At 42.4% G+C, this 17,496-nt stretch overlaps 1 protein-coding gene across 6 annotated transcripts in view; it reads right to left on the bottom strand.

Annotated features, from left to right (window-relative positions):
• The window catches only part of IGSF9B (immunoglobulin superfamily member 9B), a 167,803-nt gene that overhangs the window by 74,736 nt on the left and 75,571 nt on the right, over window positions 1-17,496 (bottom strand). For all 6 annotated transcript variants that reach the window (XR_010910245.1, XM_060787082.2, XM_060787083.2 and 3 more), the window contains exons 4-5: window positions 6,580-6,731; window positions 4,787-4,904 (exon numbers count right to left, since the gene is read on the bottom strand). Coding sequence is in view for 5 of the 6 variants with exons in the window: in XM_060787082.2 (XP_060643065.2) it covers window positions 4,787-4,904; window positions 6,580-6,731 (270 nt within the window). In the remaining variant the exon portion in view is untranslated. The remainder of the gene's footprint in view (window positions 1-4,786; window positions 4,905-6,579; window positions 6,732-17,496) is intronic.

Raw genomic sequence — 17,496 nt, 5'->3', positions numbered from 1 at the left:
ACAAAAGAGCAAATCCTTGTCCTTCTTATCACCTCTCCAAGTTTGGTCATTCTTTCTCATTTATAAATTGAGCCTGTCCTGATGACCTGCCCACATTAGTCCCAGTTTTCATCTATGAAATATTGCGGAGTATGCTTTTGTACAGAAATACATATGGGTGTTTTTACACAGAAACACTTTTTCTGTGAAAAAGAACACATTTCCAGGCAAAACACTTTTCTGCACATAGGCAGAAAAAATGAAATGCAACAATACATAATCGGGGATGCCTGGCTTGTTAGCAGTACTTGTGAAAAAGATCTTGGAGTCCTCATGTACAACAAGTTAAACATGAGCCAACAATGTCATGCAGCAGCTAAAAAAGCCAATGGGATTTTGGGCTGCATCAATAGGAGTCTCATGTCTAGATCCAGGGAAGTCATACTAGCACTTTATTCTGCCTTGATCAAACCACACTTGGAATACTGTGTCCAATTTTGGGCACCACAATTGAAGGGAGATGTTGACAAGCTGGAATTTGTCCAGAGGAGGCTGACTCAAATTATCAAGGGTCTGGAGAACAAGCCCTATGAGGAGCGGCTTAAAAAGCTGGACATTTTTAGTCTGAAGAAGAGAAGGATGGGAGGAGACAGGATAGCCATGTATCAATAAGTGAGGGGAAGTCATAGGGAGGTGGGAGGAGTCTTGTTTTCTGCTGCCCTGGAGACTAGGACATGGAGTGATTGCTTCAAACTACAGAAAGGAGATTCCACAGAACATTAGGAAGGACTTCCTAACTGTGAGAGCTGTTCAGCAATTGAACTCTCTTCCCTGAAGTGTGGTGGAGGCTCCTTTTTTGGAAGCTTTTAAACAGAGACTGGATGGCTATCTCTTGGGGGTGCTTTGAATGCGATTTTCCTGCTTCTTGGCAAGGGGTTAGACTGGATGGCCCATGAGGTCTCTTCCAACTCTATGATTCTATGTCATGGCTAGACTAGTTCTCATACAGAAGATACATTTTTCATGCAACCATACACACATACTTTCTGAAAGTGAACAACTCTGAAAGACTTCTAGAACTACGAAATATCTTGAGGCTATTCACTCTTGGATCTCCCAAGATCTTCCAAGAATTTCCTCTACACATTCTACAGATTAGACAAGTCCCCACCCTGGCAGTCTTCAGGAAGAGCTTGAAAACCTAGCTGTTCCAGTGTGCCTTCAATGGATGAATGAACAATACTACCCTCACATGACCTACCTCTGTAAAATGGCCCTCGGTAGCACTTTATTTTCCTTCTAGTGCTATCACACCCTACCCTACATCTCGGATCCCCTGTCTAGACACATTACATTACTGTCTCACCAATGTTTCTATGTTTTAAATGTTGTGATTTTATATAGTTGATGTGTTTTAAATGGGTTTGTGTAGTACTTTATTTTGCTGTGTTCTGTTGTATATTGTTATACTCTATTGCTAGGCTTGGCCTAATGTAAGCCGCCCCAAGTCCCCTTGGGGAGATGGTGGCAGGGTATAAATAAAGATTATTATTATTATTATTATTATTATTATTATTTATTACAGCTGCATTTCCCTGAAAGGCTTTCCAAACTATGAAAAATCTTGGGACGTGTCTGTTTTTCTAATACAAGTTTCCTGAGTATCAGAAAAAAATGATTTGGAGAAACAAAAATGTAATGGATTTCATTTCCATCTCTATATCTCGGATCTGTATGCAGAATTATTTCATGATGATTCTTTTTCTTCCTTCTTTTCATTCTTTCCTTCCAAGCCAGCCATGAATTTTCGGTAATTGTATTTCCAAAAGACACTGTCAAATATAAGAACAATCAGCTCCCCACCTTCCCTCATTTTTAAGGCCTTCTGGTGGGTCAGAGCTATCAAATCAATACCCCAATAAATACAGCTCCCAGGACACCTGCTAAGCAAACTGGATGCAGACACACAGGCAATCGATAGGGCATGTCTTTCCCCCAAGGCAAGGCAAAGCAAGACAAGGCAGAGCTTGGGCTGTCCCACTTTCAGCCAGAGAACTATCCTATGGCAAAACCTTTTGTCTTTCGGCAGAGACAGAAGGCACATTGGCTCTTCCTCCCTGCTCTGTCCTTTGCATTCCTCCCATCGTTCAGCTGAGCTGGCAGCCTTCACCATTATTTAAATGTCTGGGGTTTGGACTTAATTCTCTCGTTTATTTATTGATGGCATTTTGGAGGGCTTTTTTGTTCCTTTTTTAAAATGGATGATTGGAAAGAGGCCCAGCTCCCTGGCTGGAGGTTATACGGTCGTTCGCTCAAGAGTCACCTTCAAAGAGATTCGTGTGGTTAACTCTTCTTTAATGGGAAGCTCTACGTAACACAAATGCACCCCAAGGAGGTGGGATGGGCAGTGCCATCTCTCCACAAAATGACCCCTTATTATAATTAACATAATTTGCTGCAAAGACCCTTGTGGGTAGTATGATATGCCTCCATTCCCTGTGAGTCCATTAACACAGACTCACTCATAGTTTAACTCAACATGGAGTTTGACTATGCTATTCCGAACTGAACCAAACAATTTTATTGATTAGCCAGTTGGCCTTATCAATAACAACATACATGTAGTCCTCTTAAAATAAAATACAAATATACAGGTAGTTTTCAGCTTAAAACCAATGTAGCTTAGCCGTAGATGTATACGTCAACTATCCTCGTCTCCCTACACTGCACCCCAATCTGATCTTTGTACTCTGATCTCCTTTTAGCAGCTTTAAACAAATGAAGGGCAACTTTTGTTGTCAGAATGGGATTGTAACTGGCCAACAAAAAATGAGGTTTTGGCCACTGTATCCCAGCTTGTACCCCGCTTACTTCTTGGGAGGAGAGCAATGACCAATCTTGACAAAATAGTGAAGAGTAGAGACATTACACTTGCAACGAAGATCCGCAGAGTTAAAGCAATGGTATTCCCTGTAGTCAGCTACGGATGTGAGAGCTGGAGCATAAGGAAGGCTGAGCGAAGGAAGATAGATGCTTTTGAACTGTGGCATTGGAGGAAAGTCCTGAGAGTGCCTTGGACAGCAGGAAGATCCAACCAGTCCATACTTTAAGAAATAAAGCCTGTACTTTAAAAAAATTGCAATAAAGAACATTTTCCAAAAAAAAAAGAAAAGAAATAAAGCCTGACTGCTCATTGGAGGAAAGAATAGTAGAGGCCAAGATGAAGTACTTTGGCCACATCACGAGAAGAAAGGAAAGCTTAGAGAAGACAATTATGCTGGGGAAAATTGAAGGAAAAAGGAGGAGGGGTTGACCAAGGGCAAGATGGATGGATTGTATCCTTTAAGTGACTGGATTGACCTTGAAGGAGCTGGGGGTGGTGACGACCGACAGGGAGCTCTGGAGTGGGCTGGTCCATGATGTCATGAAGAGTCGGAAACGACTGAACAAATGAACAACATCCCAGCTTGATTTATTACAGATAAAAGACCATAAGTATTGTTTCCTTTCTTTTTTTTCATATAGATTGCAATTATGTAAAGTGTGGTTCAGATTTTTGACTTTGGGGGCACCACAGATACAGAGTTTTTCTTCTTGTGGGATAATTGAATCTGCCTTTTCTCTCAATTTGTTCAAATCTTGCCCTGGTAAAAGCGATTCTTAGGTGCCTTGGCATGCCAGCTTTTAGGTATGGCGCCCGCTGGAAATGTTTAAAGCATCCTAACCACATCAAGGAACCTGTGTTTGACAGGATGCCTATATCTTCTGGGAGACTATGCAATTCAATTCCAGGGGGTGTGGGTTTGTTTTTGTTTTGTTTTGTTTTGTTTTCATGTCAGGAGCTACTTCTGAAACTGCAAGTTGTTTCTGGTGTGAGAGGAAGGACATTGCCCAAGGGACACCCTAATGTTTTGATGATTTGATCCTTGTGCGAGGCTTCTCTCATGTCCCCACATAAGGAGCTGGAGCTGTCAGAGGGAGCTCATCTGCACTCTCCCTGGATTCGGACCTCCAACCTGTTGATCTTTAGTCCTGCTGGCACAAGGGTTTAACCCACTGAACCACTGGGGGCTCCTAGGGATGTGGTAAAAACACTAACTTAGATGGCTTTACAAGGTGATTTCATAAATTCACAAAGGATAATGCTATCAATACCTACCCATCATGGCATGCATATGCATGCCTCTGGATCACAACTGAGAGAAAGGGGGAAATGGGGTACTAGCATATATAGGCCTTTGCTTTGATCCTTGATCTTCTTCTATTTAGACTTCATTGGAAAGCATGAGTACCACAACTCTTCATAGAAGCTAACATGACTAAATTGAGGCTATGTAGTTTGGAAATATCATGAGAAGACATGACTCACTAGACACAAAAATATTTTTGGTACAATGGAAGGTTCCATTTATCCACATGCAACAAAACATGCCCTCTCTATGTGTTTTCAAGAACCTCCAGCAAGGTTCTATGATTTTCTTGGACTAGAAGTCCTTAATTTCAATAAGGTGTGTGTTGTTGAAGGCTTTCATGCCAGAATCACTGGGTTGCTGTGAGTTTTCTGGGCTGTATGTTCATGTTCCAGAGTCCACACTCATTATATGATGTTGTTTCAAACTGCATTATATGGCAGTGTAAATGAGACCAAGTGTTCACTTCTTTCTGAAAAAATGATGAATCCAGCAAGCATAAATCATATACTGTAGCAAACACTGATATCCGCACAGTTTTTGACTTGAAGATTACAACTGCAGCAGGAATCCTGTTTTGATAGGATCTGAAAGGACAACCCAGTGCTAGAAATTACCTTGGACAAGCAAGCGGGTAGTGTGCATGGCCTCTCCCTGGATACTGTACGCTCGGCAGGTGTAAGCGCCTCGGTCATTCCGACTGATAGAAGTAACGGTCAGACTCCCATCACTAACCTGAGAGGGAAGAAAATGAAAGTCAAACCACAAAGGTTTTACAAGCTCTTCAGACTTCTCTGCTAATGTCATGGATCATGTTCTGCAGTTGATGGTGGTTGGCAGTGGCAGGCCTAGCAGTTGGTGATGGAAGGGTTAATGCAAGTCTTTGTTCTAAAGGGTTGAGTAATCTGTAAGTAAGAGTTCACGGGTGAAAGCAATTAAGGGTGAAGGCATGCAAGAGATAGGTTGCAGCTAGGTGTTTCTGTATATAAGAAGCTAGCCTTGGGACTGTTCTTCGGGAGAAATGTATTTGTTTTATTTTGGTGGTAGATGCTGCTGGTTTTCCCCAGGCCACTGGATTTTCCGTATCCTGACCCGTTTCCTGAACTCTTGAAACTCTGGAACCTTGAATCTCTAGACTGGCTTTGGACTACATTATAGACTCTTGATCCCTGGACTTTGCTCATTGAACTCTCGGCATTTGACCACTGGACTGGGCCCTTTGACTATAGTGTAGCCTTTGCTATCGGTTTTTGTTTTATATTCTGTGGATGAGTGCTATCTTTATGTTTTAATTACACTGTCTTAAACAAACTGTTTGATGCAAACTGGGTGTTTGGTTCATCTCTGCCTGGGTACAGACAGAGCCCTGGCATTGCGACAGCCAAACTCTGCTGGTGCCTTATAGAATCATAGAGTTCGAAGAGACCTCATGGGCCATCTAATCCAACCCCATTCTGCCAAGAAGCAGGAAAACTGCATGCAAAGCACCTCTGACAGATGGCCATCCAGCCTCTGTTTAAAAGCTTCCAAAGAAGGAGCCTCCACCATACTCTGGGGCAGACAGTTCCACTGCTGAATGGAACTCCCACAGTCAGGAAGTTCTTCCTCGCGTTCAGATGGAATCTCCTTCCAGTCAGGAAGTTCTTCCTAATGTTCAGATGGAATCTCATTTCTTGTAGTTTGAAGCCATTGTTCCATTGCATCCTAGTCTCCAGGGAAGCAGAAAACAAGCTTGCTCCCTCCTCCCTGTGACTTCCTCTCACGTATTTATACATGGCTATCATATCTTCTCTCAGCCTTCTCTTCTTCAGCCTAAACATGTCCAACTCTTTTAGCTGCTCCTCATAGGGCTTGTTCTCCAGACCCTTGATCATTTTCGTTGCCCTCCTCTGGACACATTCCAGCTTGTCAATATCTCTCTTTATTTGTGATGCCCAGAACTGGGCACAATATTCCAGGTGTGGTCTAACCAAGGCAGAATAGAGGGGGAGCATGACTTCCCTGGATCTAGATACTATGCTCCTATTGATGCAGGCCAAAATCCCATTGCCTTTTTTTGCCGCCACATCACAAAAAAAAGCCAATGGTGAAAAAAGCCTCACCATACTACAGTTCCCATCATTCCATAGCATTGAACATGGCAGTTAAAATAATGTCAGACTGCATTCATTCTACAGTGTAGATACAGTCACAGTGGGATTTATGCTCTGAATAACACTCACTGCATAGTCATGAATCTACATCAGCATTGTCTACCTGATGCAGACAAGAATTTTCCAAAATATTTGGTTGAGATCTGTACCAAACATACTTCCCAAGACTTGTGAGTTAGCAATGACTTCACGTTAAGCATGCAGAACACGTGTATATTACTAAAGCATGGACCCCCCCCCCCATCCAAATATCTTACCTGATATTTCTTATTGTCATTCAAGAGGTCCCCTTCTTTTAGCCAGGTCACAGTCGGTTTTGGGTTCCCAAACGCCATGCAAGTCAGGGTGATGCTGCTGCCTTCTTTCGCCTCTACGTATTGGGGGGGAGTCTCTGTGAAGGTGGGAGGAGCTGAAAGAAAGAGATGAAGATGTCTTAATATCCTGTGCATCACAGTCAAAGGCCACAAAGTGCAAAGGACACAGGGAAAGCTCAAATATTTATGACGGAGCAAAATGGCTGTTTGTAATGGCACTACTTTCCTAATTTTGTTGAACTATTATAAACATTGGAATGAGCAGTCTTGGCCTTGACTGAGTCCTAAAGGTGCTGAATCGAATCTGGAAATAAATTCCATTGGATAAAGCATCTTCCTGAAGGAATCCACTTTCTCATTACCCCAAAGGTTTTCAGTAATTTAACAAAGGATTATAAGAAAATGTCTGATTTGTAAGTTTTTCAGTTTCTATGGCCATGTTCCATAGAATCATAGAGTTGGAAGAGACCTCATCAGCCATCCAATCCTACTCCCTGCTAAGAAGCAAGAAAATTGCATTCAAAGCACTCCCGACAGATGGCCATCCAGCCTCTGTTTCAAAGCTTCCAAAGAAGGAGCCTCCACCACACTCCGGGGCAGAGAGTTCCACTGCTGAATGGCTCTCACAGTCAGGAAGTTCTTCCTCATGTTCAGATGGAATCTCCTTTCTTGTAGTTTGAAGCCATTGTTCCATTGTGTCCTAGTCTCCAGGGCAGCAGAAAACAAGTTTGCTCCCTCCTCTCCTTGCCTTCCTCGCACGTATTTATACATGACTATCATGTCTCCTCTCAACCTTCTCTTTTACAGGCTAAACATGCCCAGCTCGTTAAGCCACTCCTCCTTCAGACCCCTGATCATTTTAGTTGCCCTCCTCTGGACACATTCCAGCTTGTCAATATCTCTCTTCAATTATGGTGCCCAGAATTGGACACAATATTCCAGGTGTGGTCTAACCAAGACAGAATAGAGGGGTAGCATTCTCTCTTGATGTTTCGCCTGCATCTATGGCAGACAGCCTCAGAGGTTGTGAGGTCTGTTGAAAACTAGAAAAATTACATTTATATATGTGGAATGTCCAGGGTGGGAGAAAGAACTCTTTTGTCTGTTGGAGGTAGGTGAGAATGTTTCAATTGGATACCTTGATTAGCATTTAATGGCATAGCAGTTTCAAGGTGTGGCTTCTTACTGCTTGGGGGAATCCTTTGTTTAGAGGTGATTAGCTGTCCCTGATGTTTTATTTGTTAAAAGTATAAAGAGGATGAAGAAGGGGTCCCTATATTGCACCCCACCATTACAAAATAATTTTCAAAATGCTCAGAGACACTGCAGTGCAGAAACTAATCTGCTTTTTGATTAAAGAGACTCTGGCAGAATTATAATAAAGGCCTAATCATAAATGGCTGTTAAGTCCAATTTGGTAGGAAGACATTTCAGCAATTTCAATTGACTCGGAAAAGAAATGATTTGGGGCAGCTGCCCTCCCTGAATAGGATTTATTTTCATAAAAAGAAAGAAAGGAATAACTGGGCTAATATGTTCCAAAGGGGAAGCGTGAGGTGGGAAGGAGCTGGAGAGCAACTCCGAATACAAATACGATTGTGCTCGTATGGCACTGCCGGATCTAGAGCATTAACATTTCCAATCAGGTTATTACAAAGCAAGAGAAAATGGTTTAACCTCATAATACAAAGGAGCTTCAACCTCCTTGGGATTGAAGGCTTGTCAGTGATGTGAAGGATGCTGCAAATTATGTAGGACTGGCATTTTAAAATGTGCATTAGAGATACTACTGAATTCCGCACCAGCTTTAGAACAAGAGGGCAAAGAAGACGCCAGAATCCGTGTTGTGGTAATACCTTCATCAAGCCAGCCAGATAGACTAGTAAGTCTGTGCTAGCTTTTAAGACCTTCAGATCCCTTCATCAGAAAAGATACAGGATGAGCATCCCTTACGTCAAATGCAGCATTTTGAATTTCATATAAGTAATAACTTGAAGGCACACAGTGAACATAATGAATTACCTTGCAGATGGGACCCAAGTCTGAATGTGAAATTTATTTATGGTTCAGGTACAGCTTTTCAGCCTGGGGGTCGGGACCCCTGGGAGGGTCACGAGGGGGGTATCAGAGGGGTCACCAAAGACGATCAGAAAACACAATATTTTTTGTTGGTCATTGAGGCTTTGTGTGGATGTTTGGCCCAATTCAATCATTAGCAGAGTTCAGAATGCTCTTTGATTGTAGGTGAACTATAAATCCCAGCAACTACAACTCCCAAATGTCAAGGTCTATTCCCCCCAAACTCCACCAGTGTTCACATTTGGGCATATTGAATATTTGTGCCAAGTTTGGTCCAGATCCATCATTGTTTGAGTCCACAGTGCTCTCTGGATGTAGGTGAACTACAACTCCAAAACACAAGGTCAATGCCCATCAAACTCTTCCAGTATTTTCTGTTTGTCATGGGACTTCTGTGTGCCGATTTTGGTTCAGTTCCATCATTAGTGGAGTTTAGAATGCTCTTTGATTATAGGTGAACTATAAATCCCAAATGACAAAATGAACCCCCTCCCCAAAACCCCACCAAAATACAAATTTGGGCATATGGGGTATTTGTGCCAAATTTGGTCCATGGAATGAAAATACATCCTGCATATAAAATATTTACATTACGATTCATAACAGTAGCAAAATTGCAGTTATGAAGTAGCAAGAAAAATAATTTCATGGTTGGAAGTCACAACAACATGAGGAACTGTATTAAGAGGTAGTGGCATTAGGAAAGTTGAGAACCACTGCCTTATACACATAGCCTGGAGATAATTTTATACAGTATTTTAAATAATTTAGTACATAAAAGTTTGTGTACATTGAACCATCAGAAAGAAAAGGTATCACTTTCTCAGCCACTCATGTGGACAATTTTTGATATTAGATTTCAGAATTACAGATAAGGGATGGAAGGTTGGGAAAAAGGACTTGATTATAAAATCATGCTATCTGCATAACGGTGAAGAAGAGACATCAGTCTCAAACTGAATTCATAAAGTATTAAATACACTGAATTATGTATTTTCCCAAACTTTCATTTTTTGAGCATGTCTCCCATAAACTTCTTGCTGCAAGTTGTAGTCCGGAAAGTACCTTTTTTGAGCTCTGATTTTGGGAACCTGTAGGTCGATTCCAAGAATAATCCCCAATACAGAACGTGTATAACATGATTAAACATTTTGACATGCCTATTGTCATACCACAGTTCACGCAATGAAGGCAAGCCTTGTCCCTTTCCACTTTTTGCCACCCACTTCAGTCTGACAGAGCAAAAGAGTTCCAAAACTTTGTAGAGCAGAAGCAAGAAGATTCAGCTATTCCCAAAGCAAATTTAGTCTGACATTCCTGCAAGACACAATGTCATCTAAATGTCACAGCAACCTTCCAATGGAATTCCAGGCAGGTAAAAAGTTACCGCAGAACACATGCAAGCTGTTTGAACAGATCTTTTTTCCAAGCAGTTTAGCTTAATGTGTGACATGTTGGAGAAGAAAATGCAAGGAAAGGCATTTCTAATGCCAATGAGCATTCTGCAATTGTGGATGAGATTCATGGATCATTCCTAAGTCTTGTTCTTGTTGTTGCGTGCCTTCAATTTGTTTCTGAGATATGGCAACCCAAGGTAAAAATAAAGGTTTTCCACTGAAATTAAGTCCAATCATGTCCGACTCTGGGGGTGGGTGCTCATCTCCATTTTTAAGCCAAAGTGCCGGTGTTGTCCGTAGACACCTTCAAGGTCATGACTGCATGGAGCCCTGTTACCTTCCCACCTGAGCAGTACCTATTGATCTACTCACATTTGCATGTTTTCAAACTGCTAGGTTGGCAGAAGCTGGGGCCAACAGCAGGAGCTCACGCCACTCCCTGGATTCGAACCTGCGACCTTTCGGTCAACAAGTTCAGCAGCTTTAACACACTGCACCACTGGGGGCTCAATGGCAATCCTAAGGTGAACCTATCATAGGGTTTTCTTGGCAAGATTTGTGCATAAGTGGTCTTCCTCTAAGGCTCAGAAAGTATGACTTGCCCAACATCAACCAACACATTCTATAGTTGATTCAAGCCCTGGTTTCCAGAGTCCTAGTTCAAGGATAAACCAGCATACCATGATGGTTAGCCTAAGTCTTAACACCTAATATTTTTGAGTGCTAGTGTGGGCGGAGGTATAAAGAGACAGGGTCTTCTGCTTGTGCTTGAGGCAACCATTAGAAACCTCATTCGTTTTTAAATATGATGCTACCAAATTCCAGTTTCTCCACCTCCCTGTACCCTGCAGTAACGGAGACAGACACAAGTTAGTTTATTTCTCGTGATTCATTAGTTTCCAGAATGTAGCCAGCCTCGTGGGTTTCACTTTTGTCAGCCCACAGTGCCACAACGTTTGACTGGGGAAGTGTTAAAGAAATTGAAATTCCAAGTTGCACTGAACAAAATTAGTTTGGTCATTTTGTTATTTACTGTGTTCAGTGGATACAGAAGGCGAGAAAGAGGGAGAAAATTGTAAAGTGGGGAGTCTCATGCACAAAAAAAGTGTTGTTCTTATGTCATTTCTGAATATTGGAAATGGTGCTGAACACATGTGCTCCATGATCCTCTCGCCCCCTTCCCACATACACAAATCTTACAAGTGTGGTACTTTCATTAACATGGTTATTGGTTATAGTTCTCATGACCTTGACCTTCAGTTTTTGAGACCTAGGATGGTCTGAAGGGCTTAGGGCTGAGACCGTCTTTCCACTGTTCCAAATGAGGTGAAGGAATCTCAGGATGAGAGCACTGCCTTGGAATGTGTGTGCATATTTTTGGAGTCCATAATTCCGCATGTTTATGGATTCTGGGAAGTGTCCTCAAAAAGTTTACTTTTCAAAGATTTGTCTATAAGTAGTATACTGAGCAGGAGTATTTTGAGGAGGGGGCATAGAGATGCATTTCAGCTCGGTTCTAATTCCTATAGGATGGTTTTACTCAGTGCCCTTGTTCTCTTTTGGAGACCATATTTGTCAGTAGCTATACGAACAAGTCGGATATCAAGTTGGAGTGAAATTTCACTGGTGGTGCAGCGGGTTAAACCTCTAAGCTGCTGAACTTGCTACCAAAAGGTCAGTGATTCAAATCCGGGGAGTGGGGTGAGCTCCCGTTGTTAGCCCCAGCTTTTGCCAACTTAGCAGTTCAAAAACATGCAAATGTGAGTAGATTAATAGGTACCACTTCAGCAGGATGGTAGCAGTGCTCCATGCCAGCCACATTACTTTGGAGGTGTCTACAGACAACGCCGGCTCTTTGGCTTAGAAATGGAGAGGAGCACCACCCCCAGAGTCTGACACGATTGGACTTAATGTCAAGATAAAACCTTTACCTTTAAGGTTTGGAAAGTGTATAGCTTTCCAGGTGTTGCTGCATTGCAACTTCCAGGAATTTTAGCATCTGGCATTGTTGGCGAGGGCTGCTAGAATTGCACTTTTAGGGGACCCCATGATGCCCATCTAAATCCATTCCTAATTCACCAGGCTTTAACAAATGACCTTGTCTGGCTACTCAAGTTCATTGGAAATGCCAAGAAGTGAGCTTCACACATTTAGAGAACAAGCTGTGACTGAGCTACATCTTCAGCTCACAAGAAGATTGGCCGGGGATCTTCTTACTGGAAAGGAGGCAAAAAGAAGACATCCCTTCCCAAATAACATTATGCACGCTTCTATTTAAATTTTCCTTCAGTCCCCAAATATCTAGCACTGCACAGAGCAAGACACTAAAATCCTCCATATCTAAAGGTCTTATATTTCTGGTCTTCTCATTCCCTTAGTAATGTTGCTTCCTCCCTTTTGTTGGCTGCCTAAACAGTTTATTGCAATGCACAACTAAACTTTAAGTCTCTGCAGTGCTAGAAATGTGGGGACTTAAAGAAACTGGCTTTGGGAAAGCTAGAATGTGTAATGATTTTAGTGTTGGACAATGACTCTGGAAACTATGGAAACCCACTGGATAACCTTGGGCAAGTCAAACATTTTCAGTCTCAAAGGAAGGCAAAGGTACACTCCTTCAGAACAAATCTTGCCAAGAAAACTCTGTGAAAAATAAGAATTTTTATTTGGGGAGGCAATGCACCATTAGATCCCTTTCAACACTGGTCAGCTGGACACAGGCCATATGTGATTAGAATCCTGGGAACCACTGTCTGGGGGAAATGTCTATCTCCAACTAATAATAATAATAATAATAATAATAATAATAATAATAATAATACAAGGAAGCAGATGAAACCATAGATCACATCCTCAGCTGCTGCAAGAAGATTGCGCAGACAGACTACAAGCAGAGGCATAACACCGTTGTTCAGATCATTCATTAGAACTTGTGCCACAAATACCATCTGTCTGTGACAGAGAACTGGTGGGATCACAAGCCGGAAAAGGTTACAGAAAATGAGCACGTCAAAATCCTCTGGGACTTCCGAATTCAGACAGACAGAACTGGATTGTCAATGTCACAATCCCAGGTGACAGCAGGATTGAAGAGAAACAACTGGAAAAGCTGACATATGAGGATTTCAAGATTGAACTGCAAAGACTGTGGCACAAGCCAGTCAAGGTGGTCCCAGTGGTGATCGGCACACTGGGTGCAATGCCTAAAGACCTTAGCATGCACTTAAACACAATCGGTGCTGACAAACTTACCATCTGCAGCTGCAGAAGGCTACCTTACTGGGATCTGCACGCATAATTAACCAATACATCACACAGTCCTAGACACTTGGGAAGTGTCTGATGTGTGATCCAATACAACAGCCAGCAGAGTGTCTGCTGTGAACTCATCTTGTTATGTTTATAATAATAATAATAATAAATAATAATAGAAGGAAAAATGAAAATTGAAGGAAAAGTTGATAAGGTTATGGCTCACGAATGGAAGGAACACTGAAGGAGGAGAGAGAAGGCCCAATTCTTTCATCCCAGGAGCAAGCCGTCAGAACAAATGCAGTCAAGGCCAGGATTGAAAAATCAGCTGATGACCCAAAATGCAGAATGTGCAAGGAAGCTAATGAAACCATGGATCATATCCTCAGCTGTTGCAAGAAAATCACACAGACGGACTACAAACAAAGACACAACTCTGTGGCCCAGATGATTCATGGGAACTTATGTCACAAGTACCACCTGCCAGCAGTAAAGAATTGGTGGGATCATAAACCTGCAAAGGTCGTGGAAAATGAACATGCAAAAATACTGTGGGACTTTCAAATCCAGACTGACAAAGTTTTGGAACGCAATAGACCAGACATCATGATTGTGGAAAAGAAAAAAGTTTGGACTATTGATGGCAGCATATTGGGTGACAGCCGCATTGAGGAAAATTAACAGGAAAAACTCAGTTATCAGGACCTCAAAATCGAACTACAAAGACTCTGGCATAAACCAGTACAGGTGGTCTCAGTGGTCATTGGCACACTGAGTGCCGTGCCAAAAGATCTCAGCCGTCATTTGCAAACAATAAACATTGACAAAATCATGATCTGTCAACTGCAAAAGGCCACCTTACTTGGATCTACACACATCATTCAAAAATACATCACACAGTCCTAGACACTTGGGAAGTGTTCGACTTGTGATTTTGTGATACAAAATCCAGCATATAGCTCTCATTTGCTGTGACATACTATGGTTTTGTGTCAGTAAAATAATATTTATTTATTTGACCAGTCATATGACCATTTCAAAAGAGAATAATAGAATCATAGAGTTGGAAGAGACCTCATGGGCCATCCAGTCCAATCCCCTGCCAAGAAGCAGGAATATTGCATTCAAAGCACCCCTGACAGATGGCCATCCAGCCTCTGTTTAAAAGCTTCCAAAGAGGGAGCCTCCACCACACTCCGGGGCAGAGAGTTCCACTGCTGAATGGCTCTCACAGTCAAAAAGTTCTTCTTTATGTTCAAATGGAATCTGAATAAAAGACACGGCAAGAAGGAGGGGACGACTTGCCCTTCAATGGTGAATGGAACTCTAGAGACACGGTTAGAAATAAAGCAGGGATTGAGTTGGTTTATGTTCTATACAAATTCCGTCTCTACATACTAAATGGGGGAAGTAAGAATTACTGTTATCTATCTCTAACTATATGATTCTGCAACCATGCACCAGCTGGGCCAAACAAGCCAGTCCTATAGGTTTAGGAACTGAAATAAACTTTCATCCTACACACAGAAAAAATATACAACTCTAGCACCTGAGATTGGCTCTGACTGAATCCCTCCAATTGGAGTCAGTGATACTATGGGTTAGTTCATACTGTGCTGGTACGGCTGTACCAGGAGCTCCAACTTTATTTGCTTTGTATTAAATGTTTGTTTGCAGTCCTAGGTTTCAGGGACTCTGCAGATAGGCGGCTTCCTTTGGTTGCAGTCATAGGGCAAGTCACCTATCCATCATCGTTGAGTTTTGGTCCAGCCCCTTGCAATTGGGAAGGGAAGGGAGCCATTTTTTAGTTAGTCTCAGCAAGGAAAGCTAATGTACAGGACATGTGCAAGTTTCCCCTGTACAAAAGCTTCAACCCTTAAGACCTTCCGGGGGAGAACAGTCTTAAGAGTCTCCAAAAATTTCCAGGGAAACAGCCCTAAAGACCAAAGAACTCCAGCTGGAGAACATCTAAGCCTTTACTGGTAGGTCCACTCGGCGTTCGAGAAGCAGTTCGACCCAGTAGCGGAGTCCACATCAGTAAGGGTTAGATTACAGTCAACCTGGGAGAAGTTAAAAGGGGGACTTTCCTTTAAAGTAAAGAAGAAGTTATTGAAGACAGTTGCCTGTCCTTCGTGAGCAAGTTTAGGAAGCTACTAGTTGCATAAAAGCCTGGAATCATTTGTTTATCTTTACTGAAGACAAGAGAAGTTTCTGTTTTATTGTTCACTAATAAAGGACTTTGTTATACTTCACAAGCCATCTAAAGACTATTTGTGGCGGAAACCCTCTGAGAACTTCTCTTTGGGGCCCCTGGCTTTCTGCTGGGCAAAGGTTGCACATCCTGTTCTAAAGGATTACAGGCCAGCGTGTGACAGAACACGTACTATATCCTTCAAACTCCAGGAAAACCACAAAAAAATGTTTTTTGCTGAATCCTGGAAGTGTTGCCACCTGTAGAAGCAAGTAGTGTTGCTGAAGGAGAAGGAACTAGCCCCATTCCCTCTGCAGTTGCTCACCTCTATCCTAAGAGATAGAGAACGACCAGATTGGGTGGGGGATGAGGAAAAACGAGGCCTGATCAAATTAGAATGAACAGCAAGAATTCTAAAAACAGGAGCTTTGAAACTATAGCACTGACCTACTTAGTCCAGAAGTCGTGTCTGCATTAAAACTGACACACAATCCCTCATACGCAGCAGATAACAAGGCAGTTTAGACTGCAATCCAATACAGGCCCACTTAGCACTTCACACTGCACAGTTGAAACCCTATTATTGCACTTTAAACACCAGGGCATCGGGCACATCTTCACTGCAGAATTAATGCAGTTTGACACCACTTTATCTGCCATGGTTCAATGTTATGGTTGCAATTGGTAAGATACCACATTCTCTGACAGAGAAGGCTAGGAATTCTGTGAAACTACAACTCCAATTATTCCATAGCATTGAACCATTAAAGTGGTGTCAAACTGCATTAAATGCAAAGATACAGAATGGGGGATGAGTGGCTCGAGAGCAGTACGTGTGCAAAAGATCTTGGGGTCCTCATGGACAACAAGTTAAACATGAGCCAACAATGTGATGCAACGGCAAAAAAAGCCAATGGGATTTTGGCCTGCATCAATAGGAGCATAGTGTCTAGATCCAGGGAAGTAATGCTACCCCTCTATTCTGCCTTGGTCAGACCTCACCTGGAATATTGTGTCCAATTCTGGGCACCACAATTGAAGGGAGATATTGAGAAGCTGGAAAGTGTCCAGAGGAGGGCAACTAAAATGATTAAGGGTCTGGAGAACAAGCCCTATGAGGAGTGGCTTAAAGAGCTGGAAATCTTTAGCCTGAAGGAGAGAATGCTGAGAGGAGACATGATAGCCATGTATAAATATGTGAGAGGAAGTCATAGGGAGGAGGGAGCAAGCTTGTTTTCTGCTGCACTGGAGACTAGGATGCAATGGAGCAATGGCTTCAAACTACAAGAAAAGAGATTCCATCTGAACATTAGGAAGAACTTCCTGTGAGAGCTGTTCAGCAGTGGAACTCTCTGCCCCGGAGTGTGGTGGAGGCTCCTTCTTTGGAAGCTTTTAAACAGAAGCTGGATGGTCATCTGTTGGGGGTGCAAATGCGATTTTCCTGCTTCTTAGCAGGGGGTTGGACTGGATGGCCTATGAGGTCTCTTCCAACTCCAAGATTCTATCATTCTAATCTACAGTGTAGATGTACTATTGTCCAATAGCACCCTGAGTGGTGCAGTTTGAGGTGAGGTGCTTAGAATTTTCAGTAGTTTTTGAATTATGTTTCTCCCACAAATGAACATTACATTTTTATTTATATAGACTAGCCGTCCCCTGACACATGGGGGTTCTGTGTGGGAGGTTTGGTCCAATTCTATCGTTAGTGGGGTTCAGAATGCTCCGTGATTGTAGGTGAACTATAAATCCTAGCAACTACAATGTGACGGCGCAAGTGGCGCCACCTAAGTATAGAACGGTTAGTTGCAAGATTTAAACTCTTGTATCATGCTTAATCCTGCCCCTTTTTACACTGCTTATTTATAGTTGTATGGATTGGTTGCTTGTAGCTGTCAATCAGTACTGTTTGGCTCCACCTCTTCCTGCAAGGGGGGAGAACTTCCT

The sequence above is a fragment of the Anolis sagrei genome, chromosome 7 (genome assembly GCF_037176765.1).
Source record: "Anolis sagrei isolate rAnoSag1 chromosome 7, rAnoSag1.mat, whole genome shotgun sequence".
NCBI lineage: Eukaryota > Metazoa > Chordata > Lepidosauria > Squamata > Dactyloidae > Anolis > Anolis sagrei.
Note: the sequence above shows the minus strand (reverse complement) of the source record. Positions and strands in the feature narration are given on the sequence as shown.